The sequence below is a fragment of the Ursus maritimus genome, unplaced genomic scaffold, assembly GCF_017311325.1.
Source record: "Ursus maritimus isolate PB19 unplaced genomic scaffold, ASM1731132v1 scaffold_15, whole genome shotgun sequence".
Lineage (NCBI taxonomy): Eukaryota > Metazoa > Chordata > Mammalia > Carnivora > Ursidae > Ursus > Ursus maritimus.
The window spans coordinates 7,372,881-7,398,892 of record NW_024423897.1 but is presented as its reverse complement, the minus strand read 5'-3'; the positions used below and the strand labels follow the sequence as shown (position 1 = coordinate 7,398,892).

Here is a 26,012-nt window from a genome sequence, read left to right as displayed (position 1 = left end):
AGAGGCCCTAGGTAGGTGTCTTTGTCCAAGTCAGTCCAAGCACAGAGCAGCTCTTGTCCGATTCCCCTCAATTTCTCTGCTCCGGCCCCACCATCAGAGTCCAAAGGCAGCAGCCAACATCTCCCGGGGTGCGGTTCTTCCCGCAGTGTCGCCAGAATCCCGCCAGGTGGCAGCAGAGGTGGCGGCACACAGTCGACAGGAGCAGGCGGCGCGGGAAGGAGGGTTTCCGCTTCCGGGAGGGGCTGGTCGTTTCCGCTTCCGGACACTTGAAGTGTTAAGTCGCTGACGGGAGGATGGAAGGTTTGGTGGCTCAGTGCTCGGCGAGGCTGTTGCAGCAGGTAGGACCACATGGGACCAGTGAAAAGGCTGGGAGGGGAAGGACTAGGGTATGCCTCCTGCCCGAGCAGCATCGGGACAGCGGCAGGGAGGCGGGGACCGCCTGGTTCCCCCGGGCGCGGGCAGCTGTTGTCCCGAGAACCGGGCCTGTGCTACCTCGGAAGCGAACACCCTACCAGAAATGCCCCTCCGGGGTGGGAGAGGAAGAACCTATCCTAACACGGCCCATATGACAATGATCGTCAGCCTTCCAAACCAGCATCCCCCGTGTAGAGGTCCTTGCCCTCTATTAGAGCCCCCCCCCCAGACCAGCGTCTTTGGTGCGCCGGAGCTTTGCGTGTTCCGTACAGACTTTCTCCACTGTGCCTCTCCTTCCCCGCACGCACACGTGCTCTCTCGGGATGCGGGGGGTCAGGCAGAGAGGGAAGTGGGATAAGAGCAGGAGCCTGGGTCCTGGTTCGCAGCTCAGCCGTTCTCTCCGTTGATACTGAGCAAGAGGAATCTAAAAAGCCCATACAGTAGTTCATTTGCCCTCCACTGTCAGTATTCCTGGGGGAACAGTCACATCTTACAAAAGTGAAAGTGGGACATTTCTATTACCTTTTGTGCTCAGGTAGGGAGGGGTAATAAGAAAGTGGTTTAAGTACTTATATTAGGGGAACTGCTTTATACTAAATCAGCAATCACAAAATACGAGTTCATCAAGTAAAATGGCAGGTTCTTTCTGTTGTTGAGCCATATGTTCTTTATCAGTGTGGGGGTATAAGTACCTTATCATTGGGTTGTGATAAAGAATTATAGAGATAATTTCTGGAAAATGTTTAGCTGTGTGTGGAACATAATAGAAGCTCGTTGCTTACTTATGGCAACCTGTTTTTGCTGTAGCTGTCTTCTGGTAAACATTCTCAAATTTTAGGTGAGGAATCTCCCCCGTAGTAATTGTTAGGTTGGAAGCTTTATTTTCTTCTGAGTTGGCATGTTTTTAGTTTTAGATATTAAAGTAAACCTGGTCTAGGATCTGAGACAATGGAAACTAGGGAAAAATTGGGAAGTCATTTTGTCTAAGAAAGGGCAAAAGGCACTTGAGATATATTAGATGTGACAGGAGGCATTTCCTTTTTAAAAGAGCCCCAAGTCCTAAGATTTGGGAGTTAAGTCAGGTTGTTAACTCTTGAACTTAACTGATACTCTCACTAAATCAGAGTGGTTTACTGAGACCAAAGAAACAGAATATAAGGCTTATCCTATTATGTGCTTAACACGCTTGTTCCTCTCCTCCAACATAAACACTTAATTCTTTCATACAAAAGGATAATATGCTGATGTAATCAAAAGCCTCAAGGAGGGAAAATCACAGCTTATCAAAGGGAAGGCCCTTCATTCCCATCACCTCTGCCATGCCCTGTTGGAGACAGGAAAAGAATAAGTTTATGGTACAATTCATCACGTTACGGAAGTTGTCAATCATAGGTGGACTGAACAAAGTGTCTTTTCCTTCTTAGGAAAAAGAGATTAAGTCTCTGACTGCTGAAATTGATCGGTTAAAAAACTGCGGCTGTTTAGAAGCTTCTCCAAATTTGGAGCAGTTGCGAGAAGAAAATTTAAAATTAAAGTATCGACTGAATATCCTTCGAAAGGTAAGTATTCTGGGTTTTTCATTCTGTAATTTGAGTTATTGTATCTTTTAAGAAACTTTTGTTATCAAAGATTCAGAAAGTATACCCTGAGGAATACAGAGACATGAGGAAAGAAACCCTATCTTTTCCCCTGCCTTAGACTAGTTAGGACTAATTTGTTGGTGCGAGTAATGGAGAAGTTGGGGTAGCCTTGTTCTTTCAGGGCCCCTTGAAATGTTTGATCATGCTAAATATTTGAGGACTAATTTGTTGGTGCGAGTAATGGAGAAGTTGGGGTAGCCTTGTTCTTTCAGGGCCCCTTGAAATGTTTGATCATGCTAAATATTTGAGGACTAATTTGTTGGTGCGAGTAATGGAGAAGTTGGTGTAGCCTTGTTCTTTCAGGACCCCTTGAAATGTTTGATCATGCTGAATATTTGACCAGCTTGAAGTAGGCTTCAAATAAGGTTGAGACATTTCTTTTGAGACCATTTATGCCGGTCCCTTTTTTAAAAAAAAACATTTTTTGAATTTTAAAAAATTGCCTCTATCAAAAGAAAATCTTACAGAATATACCACAGTCCTTCGCTGCCCTGAGTTTGTTATTTTACAATTTTATATTTCATAGTGTCATATTTGGTTTTTTTCCACTTAATATTTTAGAACTTTTTTCCCCCATGAAGCTTGTATTTATTATTTAATAACCTTATAATCTAACAGTGTTTATCAGTTTTGTCAAAAAACTGAGCTTGTTTTAGTGAAGGTTTTAATTTCTTTCTTGGCCTGCCTTTCAAGTCTGCTGATGACACATCCTGGAGGATGACCTCACCCCCATAATTGTTCTCCAACATGTGTATACTACTTCCAGCCAGGCTGCACTGGCGTTATATTCTTTTTTCCAAAGCTGACTCCATTTATTTATCCTAGACTCTGCCCACCCCACTCCCATGAAGTCTTTTTGTCACGTACTTGGGATCTATTCTGCTTGAAATAACTTTGTCTTTGAGTCTTCTAAAATAGCATTTCTTTTCCTTGGAGTCTTCCCCCAAAATACCTCACCTTTCTGATTACCTCATTTATTCTGCCCTTATTTGTATTCATTTCTGTATTTATTTTAATGCAGAAGTTTTATTAGATGTCTTATGTGTGGTAGAGGGTATGAGGAAAAACACAAAAGAAGTACAGTTTATTATTATTTTAAGATTTTAAGTAATCTCTGCACCCAGCGTGGGGCTCGAACTTACAACCCCAAGATCAAGTGTCCTATGCTCTACCGACTGAGCCAGCCAGGCGCCCCAAATACAGTGCATTTTAATACACGTTTCCATAAAGCATATTAGCTGTAATGCGTAAATGACAGAATGTTGTCAGTGTAATGGGGGAGCACGTTGGTTCTTTCACAAATACTTTGCCCTACTGAGAAACAGTAGCTTACACGAGGTACACAAGCAACAGAAAACAAGTCATAGATGAATAAAATACTCTGTGGGACACTCATTCCTTCACCCTACCTTCTTTCCCTGGGTCACTTTGGTCACATGCTCTGACTTAGAAACTCTTACTGGATGGTTGTCCTGTTAGGTTTCTCAGCATGTCCCAGACAGAAGAGCATTGCACAATGTAGGTTACCTTTTGGTGTGTTACCTTCTCAAGACATTTGACAGTTTCTCAAAATATTTGGGAATAGTTTGTATGATAATTTAATATTTTGTTGACATTTTCATTCTTTTCTCAGAGTCTTCAAGCAGAAAGAACCAGACCAACTAAAAATATGATTAACATCAATAGTCGACTGCAAGAAGTCTTTGGTTGTGCCATTAAGGCTGCATATCCAGATTTGGAAAATCCTCCTCTGATAGTGACACCAAGTCAACAGCCCAAGTTTGGGGACTATCAGTGTAATAGTGCTATGGGTATCTCTCAGGTGATTGTATTATTATAAAGCATTCTTGGCGATTTGATTTTCTTAAGCATTAATCATCATCATTACTTTTTATGTAAATAGTAGCAAATTGTATTCTCAATGAAAAGAACATTTTCCAGAGTTCTGAAAAACTTAAGAAAAGGGGAAATATGTTTTTAATTTTAAAACACAAGTTTGAATATTCAAATTTTATATGTATTTTCAGTATTTAAGGGTGGTAGTTGAACTCTTGGTACTTCCCTCTTACTGTGTCCTTGATTGCTGTGTGTTATTGATGAGTGTTGAAAGGTGAGAGATTACAAGTTAGCCATTTACCAGCCAGTGTCCCTATTACATATGTGATGCAGCTGTGGTATCTCTGAGGTGGGCTTATGTATTTCATTTTCAGTTACAGGGATTCCCCCCCCTTTTTTTAAAAAGAACCATTTCGAGTTACAATTTTTAATTTATTTTTAAAATTTATTTAAGAAAGAGAGAGTGGATGAGCGAGCATGAGCAGAGGGCGAGGGGCAGAGGGAGAAGCAGACTCCCCTCTGAGCAGAGAGCCCAATGCAGGACTTGATCCCAAGACCCAGGGATCGTGACCTGAGCTGAAGGCAGACGCTTAAATGGCTGAGCCACCCAGGCGCCCACATTTTTTAATTTTTATTTAATTATTCAAGAGCGAGAGAGCTGGGGGAGGGAAGAGCCGAGAGAGAGGGACAAGCAGACTCCATGCTCACTGAGCATGGAGCCCGAGCTCACTGAGCATGGAGCCCCCTCACCAGTTGAGCCACCCAGGTGTCCCAGAATTCCCCAGTTTTAATAGCTGCTTGTATAATATGTTTGTGTATAAGGTTATAAGGGTACTATTTTTATTACCCAAGCCTGAATATTGCACACTTCATGATTTGAAAACCAAATATAAATATCCTGGAAACCAGCATCATAACTAAAGATTTTAAATCATCATAAAAATGTTCTAGATAATGTGTGGCAGCTCATTTTGAAATGGAGATCATGTGGTTTGGGCACTTCTGTTTTCCTCTTGGCACTGTTGATGCTTGATGTTTTAGTCTGTCCATCTACAAGGTCATTGAACTTCTTCACTTCTGCCTCTTGATGCGTCTTAATGTCAGATGCGTCTCATGCTTTATCAGTTGTGTATTTCTGAGTAACTTGCTGGACCCCGTTTTGTAATGAATCATTTTACGTTGTGTTATAGATCCTCAAAACCAAGGAACAGAAAGTTAATCCAAGAGAAATTGCTGAAAACATTACCAGACACCTCCCAGACAATGAATGTGTTGAAAAAGTTGAAATTGCCGGCCCTGGTATGACAGTGTTACCCTTCTTAAGCAGTTGTATTGATGTTGGGTCCTTTTTGAAATAAAAAAGAACCATATAACATATAAATGTAGGTTTAAACTAGTATACTGAATAAGGTGGTGAAAACACCTTGGGTTGAGCGTTACGAAACTGAGGTTTTAGTCTAGACTGAGCTGCCTGATCTTGGACATGTTATTTCACCTCCCTGTGACTCAGTTTTTCATTAGCAAAAAGGAGGTGGATAATGGCAGATAAATCTGTGATGAAAGGGCCACCAACAAATCGTATACTGAGAGTGAAGGGGCCCAGGATTAAGTAGAAAGCTTCAAGAGAGAGGTAATGTTTGAAATAGATACTGGAAGAAGGCGTTAACAAGAGGACCTCAGGTGGTGGTGGAGTCGTTGAGTTTTGCCAGGGCCAGATCAGCACTCTGGAGCCGGCAAAACTGAAATTGAGAAAGTCTTTGGAAGTGAGCAATCTTCTAAGATAGGAAACTATCTGATTTTTTTTCTCTTCTCTTACTGTTGATTAGGTTTTATTAATGTCCACTTAAGAAAGGACTTTGTATCACAGCAGTTGACCAATCTCCTGGTGAACGGTGTTAAACTACCCGCCCTTGGAGAGAATAAAAAGGTATATGCACAGTTTGCAATGACGTATTAACACCTTAGAACTGTATGACAAGGGATGTGAGGGGACTGAAGGTCACTTTTTATATTGAGATTTAATCATTAGTATTTGAGATGACGAACATAACTGAAATAGCATTTCGCCTGGGTCTTGCTTATTATATGGTTTTTCTTTTCACTTTATTCCAGAAGGCATTTGAGGTAGCCAGCTGATACTTATAAGCTTCAGCTGAAATAGAGGATAGATTATTTGTATAAACAAATTTGATTCTTTCTCACTTAATGAACAAGTAGATTCACCAGAAATCTAACACACTTGAATTACAGCCTAAGATGTCATTTAAGTCTGAGTTTATTTTTAAATGTTATTAATGAATGTTAGCAGAAATGTCTATACCCCTTTAAAAATTTTTTAATTGAAGATATTGACGTAACATGCAAATTTAAGATGTACACAGTGTTACTTTGACACAAGTTTATATTGTAACATAATTGCCTTTGTACCTATGTTTGTCACTTTACATAATGAAAGTACAATATTGTCAAACTTTTTCTGTCTCTCTGTCTCAGGTTGTAGTTGACTTCTCCTCTCCCAACATAGCGAAGGAGATGCATGTAGGCCATCTCAGGTCAACTATCATAGGAGAGAGTATGTGCCGCCTCTTTGAATTTGCAGGATATGACGTGCTAAGGTATGTGCTCTTGCCTTTAGAAATTTCTATAGAAAATGGAAAATGTTGCTTGAGAAAGAATCTTTGACTAAATCAGTGATTCTTAAGTATGGTTCTGCTTCTAATCGTCCAGTGGGCTTTTTAAATAAATTATGTCCTGGGCTTCTCTGAACTGATACCTTTTAGACTGTCTGGGGGTGGAACAAAGGAAAAAGTCCCCCATTCGTTCCGCAAACATTTCTTGAGTCTTTCTGTATCCATGGGGTTATATTCTACTGGGGGGTGGGGGGAAAGGAAAGAGATTATGCTGGGCCTGTAGGCCATGGTAGGAAATTGGAATTTTATTCTTAAGTGTGATGGGAAGCTATTGGAAAGTCTTAATTAGCAGGAGCAGTGTAATGTAATCTAATTAAGGATTAGTCTGGCTTCTGTGAAGAAACTAGGTAAAGAAGGCAGAACCGTAGGTTAGAAGGCTATTCTTATAATCCAGTTAAGAGATGATCTGGTGGTTTGTGATTAAACAGTAAGGGGTGTAGGGGCGCCTGGGTGGCACAGCGGTTAAGCGTCTGCCTTAGGCTCAGGATGTGATCCCGGAGTTCTGGGATCGAGCTCTGCATCAGGCTCCTCTGCTGGGAGCCTGCTTCTTCCTCTCCCACTCCCCCTGCTTGTGTTCCCTCTCTCGCTGGCTGTGTCTCTCTCTGTCAAATAAATAAATAAAATCTTAAAAAAAAAAAAAAAACAACCAGTAAGGGGTGTAAAGTGGTTGGATTGATGCATTTTGAAGAATTTTGTCCACTGACATTGGTTCTCAGATCACACTTAGATAATTGGTTGAAAAAAATTTTCATAAAGTTGTAATGATCAACATTGGTTCACCTGTGTCTCCGTTAACTACACAATAAACAGATCATAGTCCACTGTTAGTAACTTCATTGACCACAAATCCTGGAGGCCTGTTATGTGCAGACTCTCAGTGGTATACATTTTAAGTTTGGGTTTTTTTTAAGATTTTATTTATTTGAGAGAGAGAGAGAGAACACAAGTTGGGGGGAGGCCCAGAGGGAGAAGCAGACGGCTCTGCGATCCCAGAACTCCGGGATCATGACCTGAGCCAAAGGCAGACGCTTAACCTACTGAGCCACCCAGGTGCCCCAGTGGGTAAACATTCCTAAACGTCCAGACGTTGTCCTTGCCTCTCTCGGAGCTTGCAGACCAGTTGAGGAGACAGCTGAGTGAACAAGATGTCGCTAAATGTGATGTACTGGCACTTAAATGTTAGTGCTTCATAGTGGAATGTAGTTCGTCTGATTTCAGCATGTTTGTCCTTTTTAAATGACTTTGTCTTCTGATTGGCATTAGATTAAACCATGTAGGAGACTGGGGGACCCAGTTTGGCATGCTCATCGCGCACCTGCAAGATAAATTTCCAGATTACCTAACAGTTTCACCTCCTATTGGGGATCTTCAGGCCTTTTATAAGGTTAGATACCATTTATTATTATCATATTTGTGTATTTACCGTTCATGATAATTAGTTTTCTTTACGGAGTTCAGAATGGTATTTGAAGCTACTGTGGGGTTAAAACTAAACTCTCTGCCCCCTAACACAGCATCTTTGCATTTTTAATTGGTGTATGTTAAATTGAACTCTACCGTATTACCCATTATTAAGTGAATTTAGGAGTTTGTTGATCAAGAGACATTTTAGTACTTAAAAATTTTTTTGATGTTCTTTTCAATTTTTTATACCTTGAAAATGTTACAGTATATGTAAGAATAGTTTTTAAAAGACCAATGTACTATAAACTGTAATTTAAAGTTAATCACTGTGGTCAACTTTCACTTTGTGACGTCCATATACAAATCTTTATTACAGTGCTTGTGATTAAAATATAATTTTTGTATTGTATTTAACATTTCATTATCAACTTTCATGTTACTGTATGGTTTGGCTGCACATTGTTTTGTTGGATTGATGTATTGAAGTTTATGTTAATCCCATTGTTGGTTTTTTTTCCCCCACATTTTTGGAATGGTTTTATCCATTCGTTAAACAACTTTGTACATATAAGTTTTTTCTATTTTAAAAATTGTCTCCTTTTGATAGACAACTTCCCAAGAATAGGATTACAGCATTAAAAAGTAAACATTTGTGTGTCTTTTTCTTATTGTTACTGTTTTTTGGGGGTTTGTCTTGGTAAGTATTTTCTAGTGAAAAAATTGAAAACTATGTTTACTGTTGTGAGACTGGTCAATTATATAAGTAATGTTACAGTCTGTTGGAATTCTGTGCTTTGAATATAATAAAGCAGATCTGTTAATGCTAGAAAGGGTTTATAATACTTTACTAGATTTAAAAAATAGTAAAAGAAAAACCATATATTCCAGTTTTTGTTAAAACACATAGGTGTGTATTTGCAGGGAAATGTCGAGAATTAATGCAGGAAAACGTTATCCCTGGTTAGGTTGGGGTAGGATTAACAATATATATTTTTTCTTTTTTTGCAGTAAGCATGTGCTACTTTCAAAATAGATAAACAATGAAAACAATTTTATTTTTAATTACAAAAAATTAATTATTCATCCAGGACCATATCCAGAATGGAAGATGAAGCACAGAAAATTCAGTCCTTACCTGTTAGTTGTTCTTTATTACTCTTAAACCATTGGGGTGAAGAAGATTTTTGTGAATTGGAAAAGTGTAGGTAGCACTGTGGTGAGAATTTGGTATTTGCAAGAAAAATGATTTCAAAAGAAGTAATAGGGTTCTTTGGCACATTCATTTATAACTAGTTATTAACTATTGAGACGAGAGCACCTGTTCTGTTTTTTGTACTGGTGTTGTAAATTTTCACTTTCCTCACTTTTGGGTTTTTTTTTTTTCTGTGTGTTTACTTTCTGCTTTAGAAATGAATAAATTCTGGGGCGCCTGGGTGGCTCAGTCATTAAGCGTCTGCCTTTGGCTCAGGTCACGATCCCAGCGTTCTGGGATCGAGCCACGCATCAGGCTCCCTGCTCAACAGGAAGCCTGCTTCTCCCTCTCCCACTCCCCCTGCTTGTGTTCCCTCTGTCACTGTCTCTCACGTCAAATAAATAAATAAAATCTTTAAAAAAATAAAAAGAAATGAATAAATTCTTTATCTAGAAATAAAAGGTTGGCTTTTTTTCCAAACATTACATTTTTCTTTTTTCTCTTAAACACAGGAATCCAAGAAGAGATTTGATACCGAGGAGGAATTTAAGAAGCGGGCATACCAGTGTGTAGTTCTGCTCCAAAGTAAAAATCCAGATATTATAAAAGCTTGGAAGCTTATCTGTGATGTTTCCCGCCAAGGTGAGTGTCTGGGCTTCACTCATTCATCCAAGAAATATTATTGCATGTAGTTTCCTTGGGTCTTTACTCAGTTGATCTTTAATGACATGTTAAACTTTGAATGACTGGCAAGTAGAGTTTTTAAAAAAATATTTTCTGACACTGAAACAACTATTAAGAAAGTTTATTAAGATAGTCAAGTGCAAATTTTACCAGGAAAAATTACGTGGGAAAAAAATTCAACTCCCAAACACATTGTTTTAGTTTGGAAAAGAAAGACGGAAAATCCTATTCATAGTAGCAACCAAAGCTATAAAACACATTAGAATAAATTTATTTAGAAATGTGTAAGACCAGAGTAAAGAGAAATAGACAACAGGATATGACAATTTCAGGTTTTCAAACGTAATTTTAAAGGTTACTTTGAAGAATAAGTGGATAAGAATAGCTAATAAATCTTTGAAAAAAGAGGGCTAACAATGGCTGGCTGTTTTGCACTACTAGTTTGTTAAAATGTTTTATAATGCTACCATAGGTAATATTGCATCACCAATGCACGGCTAGACAGATAAATAATACAATTTAGAAGAAATTATAAGAAATTTTTAAAAGTATTTGATCTCCAAATAGGAAAGGCCTGGTCATTTTTCTTTTCATTTACATTTTTTAAGGATAACATTTCTAAGTTAGACAAGAAGCACCTGTTGCTTGTAGGGGAAAAAAAAAGCAGATATGACCAGGGAAAAAGAAAAAAAATAGTTTCACTGACTATTAATATTTTAATGAATGTCTTACTGTATTTGCACATTTTCAAAATGGCAGTATGTATAAAATGTTCTGTATTGTATTTTTAAGCATGGAGCCTACTTAAATAAATTCTAATGTTGCAGTTTTGGGGGGTTTGTTTTGTTTTGTTTTTTAAGATTTTACTTATTTGACAGAGCACAAGCAAGGGGAAGCTGGAGAGGAAGGGGGAGAAGCAGGGAGTAGGGAGCCTGATGCGGGGCTTGATCCCAGGATCCTGGCATCATGACCTGAGCCGAAGGCAGACACTTAACCAACTGAGCCACCCAGGCGCCCCTAAAATGTTGCAGTTAAATAATAAATTTCTTTTAATGTAAGATGCATGTCTCCTATTTGTTTAAATTCTTACATATTCTCTTTAATTTGGTGACTCTTTTCCCTAGAGTTTAATAGAATCTATGGCGCATTGGACATCTCTTTAATAGAGAGGGGAGAATCCTTCTATCAAGACAGGATGAATGACATAGTAAAGGAATTCGAAGATAAAGGTAGGCATTCTACTTTTTTTTTAAGCTTTTCATTATGGAAATTTTCAAACATAGGCAGAAGTGAAGAGAATATTATAATCTTTTTTAATAGTTTTTTTCAGTCTGTACATTACATATAGTATATCTTAAGAATTATGTAAATCCATAGGGTCTTTCCCCACCCCCTTCTTTTCTCTTTTGTTATTGAAGAATAACAATTTCCCACATGGTATTATTTCACTTTTCCTCCATCTGTATTTTCTGAAGTGGCTTGATTTAAATTATGGTTTGTGGTTTCTTTTTTGTCTTGTGTTTATTTGCGAGCGGTCCAGCGATGTCTGGTTGGCTTTCTTTATGTTAAGATGGTTTAGTAGGTGCAGGTGTCAGCCTGATCTATCCACAGATTTTCCTGTTAGGCCTTCCCCTATTGTTTTTAGCAGCTACTGATGATCATGACTTTAATCCATTACTTCATTAGAGGTTGGGAAATGAGAGTGTTCTGTTGTTCCTTCTTTGTTACCTGGAGTTCTCCTGTGCCAAACATCGCCACATAATTATTTCAGGTTATCCTGAAGTACAGTTCACAAAAGACAGCCAGTATAAATGTGTGATTCATCAATTTCAGGATAATAAATTACTTTCTTAGCATCTTCCAGATTCAACTGAGAGGTCTTTAGCGTTACTATAAACAAGATTTAATATATTTTATATTTTTAATCATTTTCCTTTTATTACACTTTTTAATTCTCACTGTCCCATTTTTGGCTAAAGGTAGGTTCCTCAAATTGGCTTTCTTGTTTTTTGTCTCTTTCTTGACTGCTATAGTCTGTAGTCTTTGATAGTTTACTTGCTTTCAGGTGCACAACATTCTAAGATGATTTTGCACATTTCCTACCTCAGATCTAGAATTAGCTAACCTTATATCTCCAAGAAAGCCTGGTTCCTTGAATGGGAATTGGTATTTATCAATCATAATCTGTGGCCTGGGAATTATATGTTTAAGATAATAAATATTTAGGGACTTTTTTTAATGATGAGAAGGAAACACAGAGAAATTAGTAACTTGCCAAGGTCATATAGCTAATAACAAGTCTGAGAATCAAACTTAAGCAGTCTAGCCTCAGCTTTTTTTTTTTTTTTTTTTTTTTTTTTAATTTTTGGTAGTTAACACAGTGCAGTATCGGTTTCTGGAGTACAATTCAGTGATTCATTACTTAAATACTTAAATACAACACCCAGTGCTCGTCGTAAGTGCCCTCCTTAATACCTATCACCCATCTAGCCCATTCACCACCCCCTCCCTCCATCAACCCTCAGTTTGTTTTCTATTGTTAAGAGTCTCTTATAGTTTACTTCCCTCTCCTTTTTTTCTTGCCCCCCTTCCTATATGTTCATTTGTTTTTTTAAATTCCACATATGAGTGATATCATATGGTATTTGTCTTTCTCTGACTTATTTCATTTAGCATAATATCCTCTAGTTCCATCTGCATCATTGCAAATGGCAAGATTTCTTTCTTCTTGGTGACTGAGTAATATTCCATTCTATTTTTATGCCACATCGTTATCGATTCATCACTCGGACATTTGGGCTCTCCATAGTTTGGCTATTGTTGATACTGCTGCTATAAGCATCTGGGTGCATGTTTCCCTTGGAATCTGTATTTTTGTATTCTTTGGGTAAATACCTAATAATGCAATTGCTGGATCACAGGATCGTTCTATTTTTAACATTTTAACCTCCATACTGTTCTCCAGCGGGGTTGCACTAGTTTACATTCCCCGCCTACAGTGGAAGAGGGTTCCGCTTTCTCCACATTCAGAACTTGTTTTTAACTATGATTTTATACTGCCTTTGCTTTACCAAGCCTCAGATTGCTGAGCTGTAAGAAAGCAATACTAATAGTATATTTGCTGCATAGAGTTATTGTGAAGGTTGGATCTCAGACTTAATGAAATGTCGTACGTAGTAGCGATCAAATATAGCTTTGTTATTGTCATCATGTTCTTGTCCCTTATTGCATCAAAGAATTTTGCCTTTTTCATTGTGAATATATGAACATGATTTTATTTTTTCTTTCCACTTATCATTTCCACTAACCTACCAGGTTTGTTTCCTGGACCCTGCTACAGTTTTTACTTCCTTTCAGTACATTTCAGGAGGCAGAGATAGAAAGTGCATCTTTTCCCAAGAGGAAATATATGGCTCTAACTTGAAAACAGCATGGATTTCCGTTTTCTGTGCCTTTGAGTAGGTGGGCTCCAGTAAGGTGTTTTTTAAGATTTTATTTTTATTTATGAGAGAGAGGAAGAGTTGGGGGGGGAGGGAGCAGAGGGAGAGGGACGAGCAGACTGCACTGAGCGCAGAGCCCAATGTAGTGCTCAATCCTAGGACCCTGAGATCATAATCAGAGCTGAAACCAAGAGACAGGTGCTCAACCGACTGAGCCACCCAGGGGCCCTGTAAGGTGTTTTATAAAGAATTTGGGAGCCAAGTATAGTGTGAATCCAGAAAACTGCCAGGATATTTCACCTGTGCCCTGAGAACATCATGGGTGCCCAGACAACCTTGACAATAGCTATTTTCCAAGACTCATAGTAGGTCATAGCGCAGGGGAAATAGTGTGCTTTCTTGAGCTCTCTACTAAATATCTTCTAATGGCTCATCTTTTATATTCCTTCAGGGTTCTTTTAACATTATTAATAAAGATTTCTTTCCTAGGATTTGTGCAAGTGGATGACGGCAGAAAGATTGTGTTTGTCCCGGGATGTTCTATACCATTAACCATAGTAAAATCAGACGGAGGTTATACCTATGATACATCTGACCTGGCTGCTCTTAAACAAAGACTATTTGAGGAAAAAGCAGATATGATTATCTATGTGGTGGATAATGGACAAGTGAGTTTGTAGATTTGTTTATGTTACATTATCTGTTTGGAGCTGAGACAGTATGGTGGGGTTTGTGGCATTTAGCACTGGAAGACTATAAATCTTCCCAAAGACTAAAATTCACAACTGTAGTGGAACATAAGAGGAAAAACAGCATTTGGATTTGGTCCCATTCCAATACTTCCCAGCTTTTCAGCTTATTTCCATAAGCATCAGTGACCCTTCCTATCTGAAAAGGTGGTTGTGGACCCAAAATGTAATTGGTATTATTGCACATGAACCTACTCTTAATTCAGCCACTTTAAAAACCTTTGGACATAGAAGGTACAACAGTTCTCTTACTCTCTCGTTTTTGGTATAAAGAAGAGTTTTTATAATTATGCTTGCCTTCTAAGATTTGTGAGTAGACTTTACAAATCTTTATCCCTAAGCACAGTTTTAAGTCACTTTTTTTGTTATTAGAAAGCTTAGCGAGTAATTTTCTATTTGTTTCTTTGCAGTCTGTGCACTTCCAGACAATATTTGGTGCTGCTCAAATGGCTGGTTGGTATGACCCTAAAGTAACACGAGTGTCTCATGCTGGATTTGGTGTGGTGCTGGGGGAAGACAAGTAAGTCTGGAAAGTCTGAGTGTTAATAACATATCCGACCCCCAGATTTCTTTGGAAGAGGCTACATTTCACTTGATACCATAGTAGAATTAAAATGGGCAATTTTCTCTGGTCTGTATATGTGGTAATGGCGAAGCCAGCTGAGGCTTTTTATACCCATATCTTATCACTGCTAGAGAATGTAGCCTTTTAGTGAGATTTGGACAAAGTTGAATGAGGTAGACTTAATAGATTTTTAAGAGAGTTTCCATTCGTAAAGTTTTAAATTGTAAAGTCTATCATAGTTACCTTCTCAGATTTCAAATAAAATACTCAACAGTATATTTCAAGCATTTTGTAAATGTCTGTTTTTTTTCCTTCACAGTTGAACACATGGTCAACAGGTATACATTTATTGAGATTCCAATTAAGTTTTAAAATTCACAGCTTTTATTTTTATGTTTACCTCAAAAACATGAAGTTTGAGACCTACATGTTTGTTATTTTTATTTATTTGAGAGAGTGAGAGAGTGAGTGGTGGGGAGGGGCAGAGAGAGAAGCAGACTCCCTCCTGAGTGGGAGGCCCAGTGCAGGGCTCTGTCCCAGGACCCTGAGATCATGACCTGAGCCAAAGGTAGATGCTTAACTGGCAGAGCCACCCAGGTGCCCTGAGACCTAAGTGTTAATATATTTCCAGCTTTTCTATTTTCCAGTCATTTCCCTACATTCTGTTCAATGTTGATGAAATAAAAGGTAAATATAAACAAATATATAGAGAGAGTATTCATCAGTTCAAAGGCACAAAATTTTTAGCATCTTGCATTTAATGGTGTCTTAGGATCACTTAGCTTTTTAATCATCGTGTGTCTTAAAACCTTGGCATTTGGGGCGCCTGGGTGGCTCAGGGCATGATCCCGACGTTATAGGATCGAGCCCCACATCAGGCTCCTCTGCTGGGAGCCTGCTTCTTCCTCTCCCACTCCCCCTGCTTGTGTTCCCTCTCTCGCTGGCTGTCTCTATCTCTGTTGAATAAATAAATAAAATCTTTAAAAAAAAACAAAAACCTTGGCATTTTAGACTTAGTGATACAGCCCAAATATCTCTCAAAGGTGGTAATGGTTTTAAAAACTATATGAAGTTGCTCAAGATGCTTGGTTAGCCAATGTTACAAACGCCTTAATTAAGCATTGTAAAAGTCCGGGTAGGTGGGTCAAGGTATTATTTTAGATACAGATTATATGGAAATCACAGGCCTTGTTGGAATCAATATCAAACACTTCTATATTATAGGACTCTTCTATAGAGCTGCACTTTTTTTGGAATCAAAAAACACTAGGTCCTTATTTTGGTGTCCATGGTTGTCCTAAGAAAGTGCTTGAAAAGTAACCAATGAGTTGAGTATTGCCTATATTTTCTTAAGTTTCTTAACTGTTCGTTTTTTGGACTCATGTTCAGATGATGATTCTGACAATTGGGTGAAATTATCAGATTTACTTTTATATCTACATTTATCACCAGTATTCATATGTTGGCATTTAATTTGTTGATCATGTAATGCTAAGGGATTTTTTTCCTTGATTTGTTGTTGTTTCGTATTTCTTTATTCAGCATCATGTAATTATGGCATCCTAGGCCACTTGAAGAAAGATAATTTTTTAATTATGATATGTTAGTGACCATACATCATTAAAGAAAAATAATTTTAATGATAGTTAATCAGTGGCAGCTTACCATATTTTAAATATGTACATTAAAATGCTCAGGTTCTGCTGTCTCTTAGTGAAATTTTCTGTTTATTTTTCAAGATTTATCTATTTAGAGAGAGAGAACACATGAGCGGGGGGGAGGGCCAGAGGGAGAGGGAAAGAACCTCAAGCAGACTGCCCGCCCAGTGTGGAACCTGACAGAGCTCAGGCCCATAACCCTGAGATCATGACCTGATGAGCCGAAATCAAGAGTCAGACACTTAACTGAATGAGCCACCCAGGTGCCCTGAAATTTTCTGTTTTAAAGTTTTTTATAATAACTAGTTTACCCTTTAATCATCTTCCTCTTATTCCTTGGGCCCCTGATTATTGAGCACCTGTGCATGGCATTGGCTGGGTGCTCCAGTGTATACAGAAAAGTAATGGAACATGACCTTTTCCTTGAAGGGGAGCAGTTTCCTGGGGAGCCTGTTAAAACTATACATGCCAGGCCCCACCAGGGGAGTTACTGACATATTAGGTTCTAAAGTAGGTATTAGGTATTTTTTTTTTAAACTTCTGATATTCAGATATGGGTCCCTCATAATAGAACCACTGGTCCGAGGAATCAACTAACACCAAAAAAAATGCACAAAAATTCAGGGCAGGTGCGGATAACAGAAAAGACCAATTTTTATAGAGACAACATTAGGGAAGGCCTCCTTTAGCATTTTTTTTCCCCCTTAGCATTTTGGCTAGCTTTATGATGGGTAACATTTTATCAGGCAGAAGATTTGAAGGTTGCTGAACACTACTACTTAGGGGATGTCATAAGAAAGCCACAGAAGTATTTAATGTATTCAGGGGGTGGGTAATAAAGGAGTTTTAAGTCAGTGATAAACGGCAAGAAGATCCTTTCTAAGGTAACTCTGAAAATACAACTTTAATAGGAAGTATCTTGATTATTTTGGTAGGCTTTGTGTTGGTTAGAAAAGCATGCTTCTCTTGTACCGTTATTGCATTGAAAATGTTTTAAGGTTTTATTTTTAAGTAATTTTTTGTAGCCAATGTGGGGCTTGAACTCACAACCCTGAGATCAAGAGTCACACATTGTACTGACTGAGCCAGCCAGCACCCCAAATAATTTTTAACTAAGAAAAGAAAATTATAAACTCAGTGTTGTGCTAACTTCTGTTTAATAGGTAAAATCTAGTTTTAAAAAAAAGTAATCTGCCCAACATGGGGCTTGAACTCATGACCCTGAGATCAAGAATCACATGCTCGGTGCGCCTGCGTGGCTCATTCAGTTAAGCATCTACCTTCATCTCAAGTCATGATCCCAGGGTCCTGGGATCTAGCCCTACGTCAAGCTCCCTGCTCTGTGGGGAGCCTGCTTCTCCTTCTCCCTCTGCCTGCTGCTCCGCCTGCCTGTGCGCTCACTCTCTCTCTCTCTCTCTCACCCTCCCCCTCACCTGTCAAATAAATAAATAAAATCTTAAAAAATAATGAACAGATAAAGAACTCTTTAAAGAAGAAAAAAAATCACATGCTCTACCTATTGAGCCAACCAGGGTCCCAGGAAAATCTAATTTTTGTGAAATGCTGCTTTTTTTTCTTTTAAGACTATTTCTTTGAGAGAGAGATAGCAAGAGAGAGCAGAAGCAGGGAAGGAGGGAGAAGCAGGCTCCCCGCAGAGCAGGGAGCCTGATGCGGGGCTCGATCCCAGGATCCTGGGATCATGGTATGAGCTGAAGGCAGATGCTGAACCCATTGAGCCATGCAGGCGCCCCTGTGAAGTGCTTTTAATAGTAATGTTGCCCAGAGCAGTGCTTATCAGTGCTTTTGCCTCATCCTCAGAGACTGATTTCAGTGGGTATGAATGGAGACCTGGCATCCTGCTTTTCTTAAGCTCTTCAGCTGATTTCTGTTGTGTGTCCAGAGTTGGTTACCACTCAGCAGGTGGGATTATTATCTAGAGTTGTGCCAGTGAGATTCCGATTAGGAATTTGCTTAGTCCCCAAACAGTTTTAAGAGCAAAACATGTATTTTATTAATTTTTCAAAGAAGGCAAAGTAAGCCAAACTTTGTATTCATGAAAACAAACAAATTAACAAATGTCTCTGTTTTCCTTTTAGGGAATGTATTATAGGTCAGCATGAAGAGAATGCTATTAGGAGCCTACAGCATAGAAAGCTTGGCGTTGAGAGCTATAGATGAAAGATAATTAAAAGTACCTCTCTTTCTTTCCTTTGGCATCTTCCCTCGTTGCCAGCTGGAATAAGGCAGTGTCAGACCTTCATTTTCAAAGATCTCTAAGTGAGAAGTTCTGTTTAAAAAGCTACTTAATTGAGACTCTTAAATTTTTTTAGGAAGAAGTTTAAAACCCGTTCAGGTGAAACGGTGCGCCTCATAGACCTTCTGGAAGAAGGACTAAAACGATCCATGGACAAATTGAAGGAAAAAGAAAGAGACAAGGTAATCCGAAGCCTCGTTTGCATATTGTGTACTGTATGTCGCGTTGTGATTTTTTTCATTTTTGTTTTTATGAAGAGAACTGGGGAGCGTTAGGAGGAGCAACTCCACTTAGGACAAGCTTATATTACTCAGAAATTATTGCACAGTAAGTTTGTTTCCTTACTAAGCATTTAGTTTGAAAATACAGTTCTTGACTGTTAAAAAGGTTGTTGTTTCCTCCTGTGTTAATGTGGCATAGTAACTGCTTCTTGTTGGCGCTGTCTCGTCACTACTTTGACCAAGGATTCAAAACTCTTTCAGATTAAGAGGTTAGATCTCCGGCCTACAGTAGGGTCTACATCTGCTGAGTTCTTGTATCTGGGAGCACTCGGAGAGTAGTAGTCCTAGCAGTCAACACCTACTCTGTTGTCAGAGCAGGCTACAGCATAACGGGCTTTCTTGGCACCCTGAAAAAGGACTGGTTAGATTTGTGTGGAATTTGAGTAATGAAAGCAAAATGAAGAAAACTTGACAAGAAGAACATTTTTTAAGATAGGATGGTCAAGGATTGAGATTTAAGGGGTCTCATGTCTTTTACTCTTCAGTAAGTCAGGTGATATTTTGGAATGAACGTAACTACTATAAACAGTACAGTTACAGAAAGAGAAATAGAGTAGGATGGAATATTGACATGAAAGAGCCAAACACAAAAGAAGGTCCTTTGAGGGAAAGCCCTTTTGTTTGGTTCGGGTACATCACTGACAGTCCAGAGAGCATGAAGGCAGGCCATGAGACTACGTTGTCCCCGCCTGCTCCCTTGCCACTGCCAACAGAATGAAATGTAAAATAGCTTTTCTCTCTACTTCTACTAGGTGGTTGCCAAGTCTCCACAGCTGGTATCTCCGGAGTAGTTCTTCCTTTTAGTCCTGGCTTAGGCACATCTAGCACAATCAGATGAAAGGTGGAAAATTGGTCATCTAACCAATCTGTTTACTCTGCATGATGGTAAAAACTGCTTTGGCTCTTTTATTTGGCCAATTTGCATGAAGTAAAATGTGAAACATGATGATTTCTTACACATATGTATGCCTGGTAACTCCAGCCACCCAGAAAATTCCTGTCACCATGGGTCACTTTAATTTATTCTAGGACTTCATAAAATAGGGTGCTGTTTTCTAGGTATACCAGTAGTTCCTTTCTTTTTATTGCTAAAAATAGTGTTCTGTTGTATGAAGATACCGGATTTTGTTCATCCATTCTGTCGATGGACGTTAGGGTTGTTTCTGTTTGTTGGTTGTTATGAACAAAATGTTAATTTCAACATTGTTAAAGCCTTTTTATGGATACATGCACTTTTACTTTGGGATATATATCTAGGAATATCATTGCTGGGTTTAGGGTTAGAGTTGGCTTATGCTTAACTTCATTAAAAATTGCCAAGGACAGTATTGTAACCATTGTGCACGCCTGTCACTAATACATGATCACTCCAGGTGCCCCTGTCTATCCAGCACTGGATTTGTCAGTCTTCTGGTGAAGGCAGTGACATCTTACTGTGGTTAAAATTTGTATTTCTCAGCGCGCCTAGGTGGCTCAGATAAGGTTAAGCCTCTGACTCTTGATTTTGGCTCAAGTCGTGACCTCAGGATAGTGAGATTGGGCTCTGAGCAGAGCACGGAGCCTGCTTAGGATTCTCTCTCTCCCTCTGCCCCTCCCCCCCACATACACACGTGCTTGCTCTTTTGCTCCCTCTCAAAAAAAAAAAATTGCGTTTGCCTGATGAGTCATGATGTTGATTGCCTTCTTTAATGCTTATTGGCCACTTATATATCTTTTATGAAGGATCTTTTCAAGTCTTTTAACCATTATTTGTTGCAGACCATCAATACTCATTTATATTTACATGTTTACCCTTTCCTCTGCACTTCATTCGTTCCTGAAGCGTTTTTGCTTCCATTGGAAGATCTCCTTTTAGTATTTTTTTTTTTTGTAGTGCAGGTCTGCTGGTGATAAATTCTGTTGGCATTTGTTTGTCTGAAAACATCTTTATTGCCTTTCGTTTTGAACAGTATTTTTATCGGGCATAAGATTCTAGCGGAGCAGTGTTCTTTCAGCATTTTAAAGGTGGCGTTCCATTGTCTTCTAGCTTCTGTAGTTTCTTTGAATATATGTAACTTGTCTCATTGTTGCTCCTTTGAAGGTAAGGTGACTTCTTCTTAGACTACTTTTACTATTTTTGTAGACTTTGTTTTAGTACTTTGACTAAGAAAGGCCGAAGTGTGGTTTGAGGGTTTTTGCGGGTGAGGGGTGGAGGTGTACTCATCCTGCTTGGGAAGTAGCCGAGCTTCCTCTATCTGTAAGTTGTGTCCTTTCATTAGTTTAGGAAAATTCTCAGCCATAGCTCTTAAATTATTGCATCTTTGCCCTATTCTGTTCGTTCCAAAATTCCGAGTACAGTGTTAGAATTTTTGACTTTGTGTCCTACATGTCTCTCACATTCTGCTTTTTTTTTTTAAGATTTTATTTATTTGAGAGAGAGTAGGAGCAGAGAGGAGGGAGAAGCAGGCTTTCTCCACTGATCAGGGAGCCTGATGCGGGCTTGATCCCAGGACCCTGGGATCATGACCTGAGCCGAAGGCAGAGGCTTAACCAACTGAGCCACCCAGGCACCCCTCTGCTTTTTTTCTCCCCCATTTTTTCCCCTCCTTCTGCTTCTTTTTGAATATTTTCTACAGTTTTGTCCCTTTCCTCTAATTTTAAGATTTTATTTATTCATTTGAGAGAGAGAGTGAGAGAGAGAAAGCACAGGCAGGGTGGGGGGAGAGCAGAGGGAGAGGGAGAAGCAAGACTCCCCACTGAGTAGTAGGGAGCCTGATGCAGTGCTCAGTCCTGGGGCTCAATCCCAGCACTCCAGGATCATGACCTAAGCCGAAGGCAGACACTTAACCAACAGGCCCCCCTCTAATTTTTTGAACACCTTAATTATAGTTTTCTTTTAGTTTTTCATTTTGAAATAATTTTAGACATATAAAAAAATTACAAAATAGTACAAAGAATTACTGTGTTAGCTTCCCCAAATATCAGTATCTTGTGTAGCCATAGCATAATTACAGAATCAGGACACTAACATTGATGTAGGATGAGTAACTAGTCTACAGACCTTACTCAGGTTTTACCATTTGTCTCATGAATGTTCCTTTTCTAGTCCAGGACCCAATCCAGGGTTACCTGTTGCAGTTAGTTGTCATGTCTCCTTAATGTTTTTAAATCTGGGTCGTTCCCTGCTCTTTGTTTGACTTTCATGATCTTGACACTTTTGAAGGGTACTGGTCAGCTTTTTGTAGACTCTCAGCTGGACTTGGTGTTTCCTCACAAGTAATTCAAGTTACGCAAGCTTGTCAAGATGAGTTCTAGAGCCCTCACTTCATTCCAGGAGGCACGTGATGTTGATAAGAGTAATGCTTGTTGATTAATTTTGATCACTTTGTTAAAGCAAAACAGTTTTCTCCACTGTAAAGAAATTAATATTTTTTCCTTTTGTAATTAGTATTTTTCAGTATCTTTATTTTAAGCAATTACAGATTTAAAGTTGCTTTTGTTGTTTTTGTTTCTCTTTTCTTGTCCATCTTCCCCCTACCTAACCTCTCCCTTGATTTTCAGTCACATATATTGGCTTTATTAAGCTGGTTTTTTTTAAAAATGGATATTAGGTGTTGTGAATGCAAAATTATAAAAGTTCTGTATAATTTCATCTTCTGCAGAACAACCATTTAAGTCGTCCTCTGGCGGATAGCATACCAGCTGATTATCTTAATTCTGTGAGTCTTGGTCTTGGGCTTTGTTAGGGGTGAATGAGGCATTTCAATTTTACTCTTAGGTGAGGGTCTTACTGGTGAAATACGGCCCTTCTGATTTCACCAGGGTATTCAGTAGTGCCCTTCCCCCTTGCTTCTGCTGGGATGCCCTAGCCTCACACAGCTTTTGAAATCTGCTCAGTTCTTCAGCCACCCACTTGCTTTTTCCTGCTGGATTTTTGGGAAGTCCTGCTTTGTTAATGCCAGCCATGGAGTGGTTTTAAAGAAATGCGTTCACAGAGGTTTTCACTCCTCTGGTTCCCTCTTGGTGATTTTGTCCTCACTACTTTGGCAGCCCCAAACTCAACTCTGTCTTCTTACCCCAGTAAGACCACTTCTTTCTGCTTGGCTTTTGTTCCCTATTTGGTCCACCACATAGTGATTTGGACAGTGTCCTAGGGGGAAAGGTCAGGTAAATGTGGAACTCAGTCAACTTCTGTGTTTCCATTCTCCCAAAGATTATATATAGGCCCTCAAACTTCGCTTGTGTTGGTGTTGTCTGGTGACTCTGTATAGTTGTTTCCAACTTTATATAGCTGTTTATCCAACTTTTAAGTAGCTGCTTTTGGTAGAAGGTTTGGTATACTGCAGGCTACTTCATCCTGCCCAGAACAGAACCTTAATCACTTGTGGCCTGATAGTGCTTCAGAATACATGGCAAAATATTAACAAAACAATGCATGAGTTTTGTCTCCTACTCTTGACACCGTGTTTTGTTTTTTAAATTGCAATGTAATTAACAGTGTTATTAGTTTCAGGTGTATAGTATAGTGATTCAGCAGGTCTGTACATACTCAGTGCTCATCAAGATAAGTGTACTCTTAATCCCTTTCACCTGTTTCACACATTCCCCGCATCCACCTCCCTTCTGGTAACCGCCAGTTAGTTTGTTCTCTATATTTGTGAGTCTGATTTTTTTGTTTGTTTTTTTAATCTGTTCATTTGTTTTTCAAGTCCCACATGAGCAAAATCATATGGTAATTGTCTTTCTATAATAATTAGTGCTTTCTTTTTTTTGTATGTTTGTTTGTTTTTTTAAGATTTTATTTATTTATTCGACAGAGATAGAGACAGCCAGCGAGAGAGGGAACACAAGCAGGGGGAGTGGGAGAGGAAGAAGCAGGCTCATATCAGAGGAGCCTGATGTGGGGCTTGATCCCAGAACGCCGGGATCACGCCCTGAGCCGAAGGCAGACGCTTAACCGTTGTGCCACCCAGGCGCCCCAATAATTAGTGCTTTCTATTTCATATCTACTGAATACGTTGTGGGGAAAGTATTCAAACCAACACTTCATATTTTATAGATCAAGTTTCTCATAGAAACACTCTTTGTTATACAGAGCTGATCAGTTCTGTTTTCATTATTCTTTTCTTTGTACATTGGCCCATGTTCCCTCAGTGTTGATATTTATTAAAGTTTACTGATAAAGGAAAACCATTAGATGCTCCTGATCCCTGTCTTGAGCCTGAGACACCAGGACAAAGGGAGTGGTCAATAAGCTGTGAAGTTTCTTCCCCCCACCCCAAAGGTCTTAACAGCAGAGGAATTAAAGGCTGCTCAGACATCTGTTGCTTATGGCTGCATCAAATATGCTGATCTTTCTCATAACCGGTTGAATGACTACATCTTCTCCTTTGACAAAATGCTGGATGACAGAGGAAACACGGCTGCTTACTTGTTGTATGCCTTCACTAGAATCAGGTAATCGTAGTGTTGTTTTATTTTGAATCAGTTGATAGGATTTCCAGTTTACATCAGTCATTTCTTACTACGTTATCTCTTAAGTGGAGAAGAATGTGCATAACCATAGAAAATGATGGCTGTTGCCCTATTTCTTAGGTCTATTGCACGTCTGGCTAATATCGATGAAGGGATGCTCCAGAAAGCTGCTCAAGAGACCAAGATCATCTTGGACCATGAGAAGGAATGGAAACTAGGCCGGTGTATTTTACGGTTCCCTGAGATTCTCCAGAAGATTTTAGATGACTTATTTCTCCACACTCTCTGTGATTATATCTATGAGCTGGCAACTACTTTCACAGAATTCTATGATAGCTGCTACTGTGTGGAGAAAGATCGACAAACTGGTCAGTATCTCATTCAATGGTGATATGGGGAGGGGGGCACCAGCAAGGCATTTATTCGAATTGGATGTAGATGGTTTTCAACTTGTTTTCTTACTGGAACACCTCCCTCCCTTTTTTTCCCCAAGCAGTTATATACTGGTCCATAGCATATATAACAGATAAAATTCAACTAGATCTCATAAGAGCATAAATGGAATTCTCATTTCCAAAGGAGTTTCCCCCACCCTCAGGCTCATGGCATGGAACCATAGGACTCCAAAGAAAACAATTGGAAGAGGATTAGGAGGAATAGGACATTGCCAACAAAAGCAGAGTTACTGAGGGTCCCAGAATGAGTCTTTGGTAGTTCTTGGTAATGGAAACTGCCTTTGGGAGAAAATTGGTATCTTCTCTTTCCTAGGCATAAGGTTACATAGTTATTGAAGTAGACTGATGTAATTTGTTGTAGGGCAAATAGGTGTTTTTGAGGGTCATGCCCAAGAACTGAAACTTTATTAGAAAAAATAATCTCACCATTATCCTGGAATTAAAGTTTACAGTTATATCAAACCATGATGTCTAAGATAAAACTCTTTTTTTTTTTTTAAGATTTTATTTATTTGAGAGAGAGAGAGAGAGAGACAGCCAGCAAGAGAGGGAACACAACAAGCAGGGGGAGTGGGAGAGGAAGAAGCAGGCTCATAGCGGAGGAGCCTGATGTGGGGCTCGATCCCATAACGCCGGGATCACGCCCTGAGCCGAAGGCAGACGCTTAACGACTGAGCCACCCAGTTGCCCCCTTAGATAAAACTCTTGAAGAGTTTAAAAAGAAAGATAAATCATTGCAGAACTTGTTTCCCCTTATAATTAGAAATAGATTTCTTCAACAGAAACACCTTTCTTTCTTGGATTGTCTGTCTTTAGTTTTTAGTCTGGAGGTAATTCTAGTTAAAGCTGTAAAACATGATGGGGTAGGCTGTTCATCTTCAGTGAAATACAGAAGTAACAAAGATTCTTCAGTAACGATTTTTTTAAAAGACAAATTAATCTCTTTCTTTTTTTATTTTCTCAGGACAAGTGTTGAAGGTAAACATGTGGCGTATGCTGCTTTGTGAAGCAGTAGCTGCTGTTATGGCCAAGGCGTTTGATATCCTGGGAATAAAACCTGTCCAAAGAATGTAATCCTTCGTAGGTTTGAACACTGTGTGTTTTTACCAAAAATAGCCATTTAACACTATCTGCTTTTTTACAATCATGTGGATACAAAAATAAGTAAAGGAAATTTGTCAGCTATCTACGTAATGTGTTTTTTTTCCCTAACAACTGGGCCTCTGGAAAGAAAAACATACTTTTCATTAATATGCTAATTTCTGCTGACCATTTAAGCCACAACTACTTAGTGGG

At 39.1% G+C, this 26,012-nt stretch overlaps 1 protein-coding gene across 1 annotated transcript; it reads left to right on the top strand.

The window, feature by feature from the left end:
• Positions 1-250: 250 nt before the first annotated feature.
• Positions 251-25,901, top strand: RARS1 (arginyl-tRNA synthetase 1). Its single transcript, XM_008692400.2, has 15 exons — positions 251-338; positions 1,839-1,973; positions 3,688-3,876; positions 5,081-5,189; positions 5,717-5,817; positions 6,384-6,505; positions 7,844-7,964; positions 9,689-9,818; positions 10,985-11,089; positions 13,790-13,968; positions 14,460-14,569; positions 18,603-18,708; positions 24,071-24,243; positions 24,382-24,629; positions 25,681-25,901. The coding sequence occupies exons 1-15, from the start codon at positions 294-296 to the stop codon at positions 25,788-25,790; spliced, it is 1,983 nt and encodes a 660-aa protein (XP_008690622.1). The 5' UTR covers positions 251-293; the 3' UTR covers positions 25,791-25,901.
• Positions 25,902-26,012: the final 111 nt, after the last annotated feature.